The 11,834-nt window shown below is 40.2% G+C and overlaps 1 protein-coding gene across 1 annotated transcript; it reads right to left on the bottom strand.

Moving 5' to 3' along the window:
• Positions 1 to 845: 845 nt before the first annotated feature.
• Positions 846 to 2,166, bottom strand: LOC139765422 (cuticle protein AMP1B-like). Its single transcript, XM_071692785.1, has 3 exons — positions 2,123 to 2,166; positions 1,490 to 1,758; positions 846 to 1,199 (listed from the first exon to the last, which is right to left on the bottom strand). The coding sequence occupies exons 1-3, from the start codon at positions 2,129 to 2,131 to the stop codon at positions 971 to 973; spliced, it is 507 nt and encodes a 168-aa protein (XP_071548886.1). The 5' UTR covers positions 2,132 to 2,166; the 3' UTR covers positions 846 to 970.
• Positions 2,167 to 11,834: the final 9,668 nt, after the last annotated feature.

Genomic DNA, 11,834 nt, shown 5'->3' with positions numbered 1-11,834 from the left:
TGAAATGTAGGTTCTCAGACTGTGTGTGTGTTCACGTATTGATGTAAACATAATCTCTTTATTCATTAAGTCTGACTTAGTCATCTAGATGTGCTTGCTACACGTTTCAGCCGATCTCTCATTCATATAGTTGACTTACAGTTTCAGAAGTGGTAGAGGATGTGTGGATCAGGTGTTTGCTTTGAAGAATGTATGTGAGAAATACTTAGAAAAGCAGATGGATTTGTATGTAGCATTTATGGATCTGGAGAAGGCATATATATATATATATATATATATATATATATATATATATATATATATATATATATATATATATATATATATATATATATATATATATATATATATATATATATATATATATATATACTCAATCTTCTTCACTTGTCATGTTAGGATATTCCCTACAAGATGACGCTTTCTGATTAGGGAAAATACCCCCCCCCCCATTACAGCAATGACGACACATCTGCACCTCGCCATCTCTATCATCTTTCTGGGGATCACGTCAAGGGACGAAGAAAAAGACATGAGCTTACATCTCCAACACCATCACGTCAATCTCCATCTTGCTTGTTTACGACTATGTTGTCCCATTCCAGTAGTTAACTGCTGGGCGAAGGATCCTGTCAGTAGCTAGGGGCGCTTCTCTCAATCATGCCCAACAGATGTGACGCCCTTAGTAGAAGGCTTGGAAATGTATCTAATACATTTTTATACTAATTTTCAAAGAGATTTTCAGTAACAATTGTTATCAGTGATGTCAATATTGTCATCATTATCATCATGAACATAAAGTTCCACAATGGAGACAGAGGGAGGAGAATTAAGAGACAACTTGATAAACAAAATATGATTATTCATCATAATTATGGTACAAAATATATAACTATATCAACAAGACAACAATAAATGGTAAACAATGATAGAGAAGTCGTTCCCGATGTGGTCGCTACGACAGCATTTATTATGAGTATATGTAAGTTATCTGTTGGGCGGGAACCGGGGCTGGGGCGGGTGCTGACGGGGCAGCGAAACTGTTTTTAGCTGCGTCTTCCTGACGAGCTTTCTCGATCTGGGCGATGGCGTGGGCGGGGAGGGGCGGCGGGACGGGCAGGAGGTCAGACTCAACACGGTAGCCATTGCCGTCGGCCACGAAGGTGAAGAGTGCTGGTGTGCCGTCAGGGAAGGTGAACCTGAGGACAAGAGTCAGTCCTTCGTCAGCTGTGGCTTCTTGAATCTAGTCATACTTCAACGTCAGAGTTGTTGAATGACTCTTACTGGGAACTTAAAGGAAACCTTGATGAAGTTGGGAACTTGAAAGATGATTAATATATTTACGTTATCATCATTGCTTGATTGTCAATTTCTTTCCAAGTTAAGTCTTTTATTACTATTTACACAAACCTGTTCATCAATAGCATCATTTAAATCACTATCAGGAAGCAGCAGTAAGCCACTACGTCAAACAGCCCTGAATACTCACGACCAACGGCCTTGTGAAGCTACGGCACCATCCGGCCCCTGGGGAGCTCCCTGCTCCTGACGACTGATGCCGTCAGCGCTCTCATAGTTGAAGCTGTAGGTTCCGACGGCGTCAGGACCTTCACGGTCGTCTCTAAGGATCTGTACAGGAGGTGGCTTTGGTCCGTAGGTCCTGACTGGGGCCGGAGCTGGGGCCGGTGCCGGGGTAGCCACAAGATACGTGTACTGAGGGGCAGCAGCGGCCACTGCCACAAGGCACAAGAAGATAAACTGTGGAGGAAGAAGAAAGTCTCACATCTTACGTGTGCCCTTACGCTTCCTGGAGGAGGCATTGTGAAGGTGTTGTCAACCATCACAACTGACTCTATAACCGCTAGCCTCACCAAACAGTAGTACAGCAGAAACAAATGATAATATTGACTGTGGAAATTATAACTTCCTGACAATATGGTTTACAGGAACAACAGACCATCTTATGGAACTTAGATATAAACCAGAATAAAAATAAGTCTTGATGTTTCACATATTGAAGCCTGAGTTACTAGTGGCCGTGTCTGGGACTATGGATCACAGAACTCGAATCCTTAACCATATAACATCCCCGGCGGTAGGAGGCAGGAAGGCCTGGCCTTACCTTGTTCATGTTGCACTGGTCGTGATGGCTCTACTCCACCTCTCTCTGCCTACCGACGCCTATATATACCACCCGTCCAGACCCGCCCACGGCTCAAAGGTTTTTAGTTTATGATTGACTGGGACTTGGTTCCCTTTTTCTAATAATACTCACAAAAACGTTGTTGAGTAATGATGAACGCACAAACATCTCACCAACAAAGTCAATTATATGAGTAAAAGATGAATAACTTAGATTATTAGCTATGGTGCTGAGCATAGTGCAGACCAGGTGATTAATCATCCTTTCGTGTCATTTGACTAATTAGCTTTATTTTTCAGTGATTTACTCTCCCCGAAGGGAGCGGCTACCTCGGCCATACGAAGGTTAAGAGCAAAGCATAACACCAGGATAATGGTGTTTATATGTGTGTGTCCCAACCTCACCTCGGCGGGGTGTCATGGACTTTAACCAGGAAACGACACAATCATTCTCTCTCTCTCTCTCTCTCTCTCTCTCTCTCTCTCTCTCTCTCTCTCTCTCTCTCTCTCTCTCTCTCTCTCTCTCTCTCTCTCTCTCTCTCTCTTCTCTCTCTATTTCCTGTGTGGCGGGCTGGCGACGAGAATGGATAAAGGCAGCAAGTATGAATGTATACATGTGTAGATATGTATATGTCTCTGTATGTATGTGTATGTATACGTTGAAATGTATATGTGTGCCTATGTGCGTGTATGGGCGTTTATGTATATATATATATATATATATATATATATATATATATATATATATATATATATATATATATATATATATATATATATATATATATATATATGTGTGTGTGTGTGTGTGTGTATATGAGTGGATGGGCCATTCTTCGTCTGTTTCCTTGCGCTACCTTGCTTTATCCCAGACGCTTCACATGCCCTGATTCAAACCGTTGACAGCATGTCGAACCAGGGATACCATATTGTTCTAAATCACTTTATTCCTTGCATGCCTTTCACCCTCCTGTATGTTCAGGCTCCGATATCTCAAAATATTTCTCACTCTATCCTTCCACCTTCCACATCTGATACATATATTCTTTGTCAATCTTTCCTCACTCATTTTCTCAATGTGACCAAACCATTTCAACACACCCTCTTCTGCTCTCTCAACGACACTCTTTTTTACTACTGCACACCTCTCTTACCCTTTCATTACTTAATCGATCAAACCACCTCATACCACATATTGTCCTCAAACATCTTATTTCCAACACATCCATCCTCCTCTCCATAACCCTGTCTATAAACCATGCCTCGCAACCATATAACATTGTTGAAACCACTATTTCTTCAAGCATACCCATTTTTGCTCTCCGAGATAACGTTCACGCCTTTCACACATTCTTCAACGCTCCCAGAACATTCGTCCCCTCCCCCACCCTCTGACTCACTTCAGCTTCTATGGTTCCATCCGCTGCTAAGTCCAATCCCAGATATCTAAAACACTTCACTTCCTCCGGTTTCTCTCCATTCAAACGTACCTCCCAGTTAACTTGCCCCTCAACCCTACTGTACCTAATAACCTTGCTCTTATTCACGTTTACTCTTAACTTTCTTCTTTCACACACTTTACCAAACTCAGTCACCAGCTTCTGCAGTTTCTCATGCGAATCAACCACCAACGCTGTATCATCAGTGAACAACTGTCTCACTTCCCAAGTCCTCTCATCCACAACAGACTGCATACTTTCTCTTCTATCCAAAACTCTTGCAATCACTTCCCTAACCACCCTATCCATTAACAAAGTAAACCATGGAGACATCACGCAACCCTACCGCAAACTGAGATTCACTGAGAACCAATCACTTTCCTCTCTTCCTATTCGTACACATGCCTTTACATCCTTGATATAAACTTTTCACTGCTTCTAGCAACTTACCTCTCACACCATATACTCTTAAAACCTTCCACAAAGCATCTCTAGCCACCCTATCATATGCCGTCTCCAGACCCATAAATGTTACATACAACTCCATCTGATTTTCTAAGTATTTCTCACATACATTCTTCAAAGCAAACACCTGATCTACATATCCCCTACCACTTCTGAAACCACACTGCTCTTCCCCAGTCTGATGCTCTGTACATGCCTTTATCCTCTCAATTAATACCCTCCCATATAATTTCCCAGGAATACTCAACAAACTTATGCCTCTGTAATTTGAACACTCACCTTTATCCACTTTAACTTTGTACAATGGCACTATGCATGCATTCGTTCAATCCTCAAACACCTCACCATGAGTCATACATACTGAATATCCTTACCAACCACTGAACAACATAGTCAACCCCTTTTATAATAATTTCCACTTCAATACCATCCAAATCTGAAGCCTTGCTGGCTTTCATCTTCCGCAAAGCTTTCACTACCTTTTCTCTCTTCACGAAACCATTCTCCCTGACCTCACTTCGCACACCACACCAATCAAATTACTCTATATTGCCTCTCTATCATCAAAGACATGACATATCAAATAAATATAATATATATCATCATACTATATATATACTATATTTTTTTTTTTTTTTTTCTTTTTTCATATATATCGCATACCTCGCTAACGCGGGAGACAGCGACAAAGCAAAATAAATAAATAGATAAAATATATATATATATATATATATATATATTATAATATATATATATATATATATATATATATATATATATATTATATAATATATTATTCATGTTATTTATTTTGTCTTTCTCCCTCGTTAGCGATATAGCATATATGTATATATATATATATATAATATATATTTATATAATATTTTAAATATATATATAATATATATATATATATATATATATATATATTATATGACCATAACTATATAACTATATATATTATATAATATAAGAGCTTTTTAGTATCTATTATGATATATTTATTTTATTATATTTTGCTTTACGGGGGTGTCTGCGTTACGAGGTAGGATATCAAGATATATATATATATGGGAGGATATATATATAAATATTATCATAATAAATAGGGAATATAGACCGAGGATACTGCAGAGTAGGAATACAGTAATTGGGGATATCTGAGAGGAGGCGTACTCTTGTCCGGTTGAGGAGTACCCATTTGTGATTACCTATTTGTACTGTAAGGGAGGGAGTACTGGGAGAGGAGGGAATACTCTACGGGGAGGGAACTTTACATTCGTGGGGCCCCATCTCTTCAACATTCTCTAACATCACGCATTTTCTTCATCTCTTGTATGCTGTCTGAAGTACCCATGTCCTTGTGTCATTCTGGTCCATTCATCCTTGCAAGCCTCCTGCGTGGTACAGTGTCACTTGCTTTCTGGCAGTGCAGACACACACACACACACTCTACCCAGCCTTCTCTAGTGTCTCATCCCACAGAAGTCTAAGAGGTTTGTAGTGCGAGACTTCCTTCGACTCCACGTTGTATCAAGCAGTTGCTTCTTTCCAGTATTTCACGGATCGACTTGTCAAAGAGATCGGCTCGTAGTTTAGTGTAGCTTTCCAGTCGCCCTTCTCAAAAGATGGACACATCTGCCTTTTTTTTACATTCTTATCTTAGTCACTTAGTCTATGACCCTCCTCTAGCAACATCGCCTCCAACATTTCAAGCGTAACTGCACATTTCCTCAATACGTGAATCATTTCCATCAGGATCATCAGGTTCCCATTCCATCTCACTAGTGTTGGAGGCTGTAATGTCTTCCAGTGTGAAAACGCTATTGAACCTGCCACTCACCTCTCTTCATATGGTTACATCATCCCCTACCCATCTTTGCTCCGAACCCTATGGCTTGGTTAGCTGCTCTTCAGCTGACAATTTGCTCTCTATGAATTAATGGAGAAGTAATGGATTGTATCCTGCCTTGTCAACGATGTTCTTTTTAAAGCTTTTCTGTTCCATCTTGTTATACACGTTCCCTGCACTCTCGTACCTTCCAAATGCTGGTAGGTTGTAATGCCGTCTCCCTCCAGATGGTTCTCTAAAACTCCTTTACCTTCTGCCGTCTTCGTGCAGTTAAATCTTTCTCTTCTTATTCTTTCCTCTCATTCTATTTTTCTTTACACGTTGAAGGCTCCAGTCACGGATAAAAGGCTGGGCCATAATTAAAAGATAGAGAGGATTATGATAAGGGAAAAAGAAGAGACGAGGGAAAGTATTTACGAATTTTTGAGGAAGTGGAAAAACCCGTCTTCTGAGATGTGCCAGGTCATGGTTATTGGGAAAGACATGAGAAGGCAGCAAGACATCCCGATGCTCCGATTCCTTTACTGTATATTTCACGAAAACTTATACAACAGTGATGTACAACATGGTCACAGAACTCCATTTCCCAGTTCACGTTCTTGTACAAACTTCTTTACCTTTCTATTCTTCCATGATTATGTCTCACAATCGATTCTGATTCGCTTTTTTGAAGGTTTTCTTCATGTCCTCACTTACGACTTAAGCATTAAAAGATCACTTTTTCCAATTGGCTTATCATGCATAATAACCACATATTCCATTCCCTGTGTAAAGATAACTTGTGGTAATGATGGTGTACTATAATTGATGATGCTAAAGCTCACATTGACGTGCTGTCAGAGATCATTTTCGTCTATATATTCTCAGAACATGTGTCTCCATGACCATCTATCTACTTTAGGCTCTAACTTTTCCTAGACTGTTCTTATGACTGAAATTCCTTATCATTCGAAGCTTTCCATCGTTTAGATATGTTTATGTATTCACGTTTTTCTTTATGTCAGCTGAGATGACACACGCAACTGAGGACCTGATCAAGGCCATCCCATTAATGCAGATATATGTATATATATTCACTTATATTTATTTATCATACTTTGTCGCTGTCTCCCGCGTTAGCGAGGTAGAACAAGGAAGCAGATGAAAGAATGGCCCAACCCACCCACATACACATGTATATACATACACGTCCACACACACACATATACATACCTATACATCTCAACATATACATATATATACACACAAAGACATATACACATATAAACATGTACATAATTCATACTGTCTGCCTTTATTCATTCCCATCGCCACCCCACCACACATGGAATCACAACCCCCTTCCCCCGCATGTGCGCAAGATAGCGCTATCAAAAGACAACAAAGGCCACATTCATTCACACTCAGTCTCTAGAAGTCATATATAATGTACCGAAACCACAGCTCCCTTTCCATATCCAAGCCCCACAAAACTTTCCATGGATTACCCCAGACGCTTCACATGCCCTGGTTCAATCCAATAACAGCACGTAGACCCCGGCATACCACATCGTTCCAATTCACTCTATTCCTTGCACGCCTTTCACACTCCTGCATGTTCAGGCCCCGATCACTCAAAATCTTTTTCACTCCATCTTTCCACCTCCAATTTGGTCTTCCAATTCTCCTCGTTCCCTCCACCTCTGACACATATATCCTATTTGTCAATCTTTTCTCACTCATTCTCTCCATGTGACCAAACCATTTCAAAACACCCTCTTCTGCTCTCTCAACCACACTCTTTTTGTTACCACATATCTCTCTTACCGTTTCATTACTTACTCGATGAAACCACCTCACACCACATATTGTCCTCAAACATCTCTATCTATAGCCCACGCCTTGCAACCATATAACATTGTCGGAACCACTATTCCTTCATACATACCCATTTTTCCTTTACAAGATAACGTTCTCGACTTCCACATATTTCAACGCTCCCAGAACGTTCGCCCCCTCCCCCACCCTATGATTCACTTCCGCCTCCATGGTTCCATCCGCTGCCAAATTCACTCCCAGATATCTAAAATACTTCACTTCCTCCAGTTGTTCTCCATTCAGACTTACCTTCAAATTGACTTGTCCCTCAGCCCTACTGTACCTAATAACTTTGCTCTTATTCACATTTACTCTCAGTTTTCTTCTTTCACACATTTTACCAAACTCAGTCACCAGCTTCTGCAGTTTCTCACATGAATCAGCCACCAGCGCTGTATCATCAGCGAACAACAAATGACTGACTTCCCAAGCTCTCTCATCCACAAGAGACTGCATACTTGCCCCTTTTTCCAAAACTCTTGCATTCACCTCTCAGACAAACCCATCCATAAGCAAATTAAACAACTATGGAGACATCATGCATCCCTGCCGCAAACCAGCATTCACTGAGAACCAATCACTTTTCTCTCTTCCTACTCGCACACATGACTTACATCCTCGATAAATTCCTTTCACTGCTTCTAACAACTTGCCTCCCACACCATATACTCTTAATACCTTCCACAGAGCATCTCTATCAGCTCTACCATATTTCTTCTCCAGATCCATAAATGCTGCATACAAATCCATTTGCTTTTACAAGTATTTCTCACAAACCTTCTTCAAAGCAAACACCTGATCCACACATCCTCTACCACTTCTGAAACCACACTGCTCTTTCCCAATCTGATGCTCTGTAAATGCCTTCACCCTCTCAGTCAATACCCTCCCATATAATTTACCAGGAATACTCAACAAACTTATACCTCTGTAATTTGAACACTCGCTTTTATCCCCTTTGCCTTTGTACATTGGTACTATGCAAGCATTCCGACAGTCCTCAGGCACCTCATCATGAGTCATACATACATTAAATAACCTTACCAACCATTCAACAATACAGTCACCCCCTTTTTTTAATAAATTCCACTGATATACCATCCAAACCCGCTGCCTTGCCGGCTTTCATCTTCTGCAAAGCTTTTAGCTACCTCTTCTATGTCAGCCACTCTATCATCAAACACATTCAAATAATCTCAAAATACTCACTCCATCTCCTCACATCACCATTACTTGTTATCACCTCCCCATTAGCCCCCTTCAGTGATGTTCCCATTTGTTCCCTTGTCTTACGCACTTTATTTACCTCCTTCTAAAGCATCTTTTTATTCCCCCTAAAATTTATTGATACTCTCTCACCCCAACTCTCATTTGCCCTCTTTTTCACCTCTTGCACCTTTCTCTTGACCTCATACATCTCCAGTCATTTGCGTTATTTCCCTGCAAAAATCGTCCAAATGCCTCTCTCTTCTCTTTTACTAATAATGTTACTTCTTCATTCCACCACTAACTACCCTTTCTAATCTGCCCACTTCCCACGCTTCTTATGCGACATGCATCTTTTGCACAAGCCATCATTGCTTCCCTAAATACATCCCATTTCTCCCAACACCCCTTACGTCCTTTGTTCTCACCTTTTTCCATTCTGTACTCAGTCTCTCCTAGTACTTCCTTGCACAAGTCTCCTTCCTAAGCTCACTTACTCTTACGACTCTCTTCACTTCAACATTCTCTCTTCTTTTCTGAAAACTTCTAGAAATCTTCAACTTCGCCTCCACAAGATAATGATTAGACATCACTCCAGTTGCACCTCTCAGCACATTAACATCCAAAAGTCTCTCTTTCGCGCGCCTATTACTTAACACGTAATCCAATAACGCTCTCTGGCCATCTCTCCTACTTACATACATATACTTATGTATATCTCTCTATTTAAACCAAGTATATATATATATATATATATATATATATATATATATATATATATATATATATATATATATATATATATATATATATATATATATATATATATATATATATATATATATATATATATATATATATATATATATATATATATATATATATATATATATATTTTCCTATGAGTCCACGGGGAAAATGAAACACGATAAGTTCCCAAGTGCACTTTCATGTAATAATCACATCCTCATGGGAGACACAAGAGAAAAGTATAAGTCAGTTGATATACATCGAAGAGACGAAGCTAAGACGCCATTTTGTCAAGCATGCGATTGTCCAAGACATACAACGAGCGTTCATAAACTTATCATTTTACATTTATCATTGGATAAGATTTGTAAAATGATAAGTTTATGAACGCTCATTGTGTGTCTTGGACAATCGCATGTTTACCAAATGGCGCCCTAGCTTCGCCTTTTCGATGAATATCAACTGACTTATATTTCTCTCTTGTGTCTCCCCTGATGATGTGATTATTACACGAAAGTGCACTTGGGGACTTATCGTGTTTCATTTCCCCGTGGACTCATTAGAATATTTTGATCTCGCGCAAGTGTGATCCTTTCCAATATATATATATATGTATATATATATATATATATATATATATATATATATATATATATATTTTTTTTTTTTTTTTTTTTTTTTATACTTTGTCGCTGTCTCCCGCGTTTGCGAGGTAGCGCAAGGAAACAGACGAAAGAAATGGCCCAACCCCCCCCCCCATACACATGTACATACACACGTCCACACACGCAAATATACATACCTACACAGCTTTCCATGGTTTACCCCAGACGCTTCACATGCCTTGATTCAATCCACTGACAGCACGTCAACCCCTGTATACCACATCGCTCCAATTCACTCTATTCCTTGCCCTCCTTTCACCCTCCTGCATGTTCAGGCCCCGATCACACAAAATCTTTTTCACATCCATCTTTCCACCTCCAATTTGGTCTCCCTCTTCTCCTCGTTCCCTCCACCTCCGACACATATATCCTCTTGGTCAATCTTTCCTCACTCATTCTCTCCATGTGCCCAAACCATTTCAAAACACCCTCTTCTGCTCTCTCAACCACGCTCTTTTTATTTCCACACATCTCTCTTACCCTTACGTTACTTACTCGATCAAACCACCTCACACCACACATTGTCCTCAAACATCTCATTTCCAGCACATCCATCCTCCTGCGCACAACTCTATCCATAGCCCACGCCTCGCAACCATACAACATTGTTGGAACCACTATTCCTTCAAACATACCCATTTTTGCTTTCCGAGATAATGTTCTCGACTTCCACACATTTTTCAAGGCTCCCAAAATTTTCGCCCCCTCCCCCACCCTATGATCCACTTCCGCTTCCATGGTTCCATCCGCTGACAGATCCACTCCCAGATATCTAAAACACTTCACTTCCTCCAGTTTTTCTCCATTCAAACTCACCTCCCAATTGACTTGACCCTCAACCCTACTGTACCTAATAACCTTGCTCTTATTCACATTTACTCTTAACTTTCTTCTTCCACACACTTTACCAAACTCAGTCACCAGCTTCTGCAGTTTCTCACATGAATCAGCCACCAGCGCTGTATCATCAGCGAACAACAACTGACTCACTTCCCAAGCTCTCTCATCCCCAACAGACTTCATACTTGCCCCTCTTTCCAGGACTCTTGCATTTACCTCCCTAACAACCCCATCCATAAACAAATTAAACAACCATGGAGACATCACACACCCCTGCCGCAAACCTACATTCACTGAGAACCAATCACTTTCCTCTCTTCCTACACGTACACATGCCTTACATCCTCGATAAAAACTTTTCACTGCTTCTAACAACTTGCCTCCCACACCATATATTCTTAATACCTTCCACAGAGCATCTCTATCAACTCTATCATATGCCTTCTCCAGATCCATAAATGCTACATACAAATCCATTTGCTTTTCTAAGTATTTCTCACATACATTCTTCAAAGCAAACACCTGATCCACACATCCTCTACCACTTCTGAAACCGCACTGCTCTTCCCCAATCTGATGCTCTGTACATGCCTTCAGCCCTCTCAATCAATACCCTCC

Source organism: Panulirus ornatus, chromosome 55, assembly GCF_036320965.1.
Source record: "Panulirus ornatus isolate Po-2019 chromosome 55, ASM3632096v1, whole genome shotgun sequence".
In the NCBI taxonomy this organism is placed as follows: Eukaryota; Metazoa; Arthropoda; class Malacostraca; order Decapoda; family Palinuridae; genus Panulirus; species Panulirus ornatus.
This window is presented reverse-complemented; position numbering and strand designations above follow the sequence as displayed.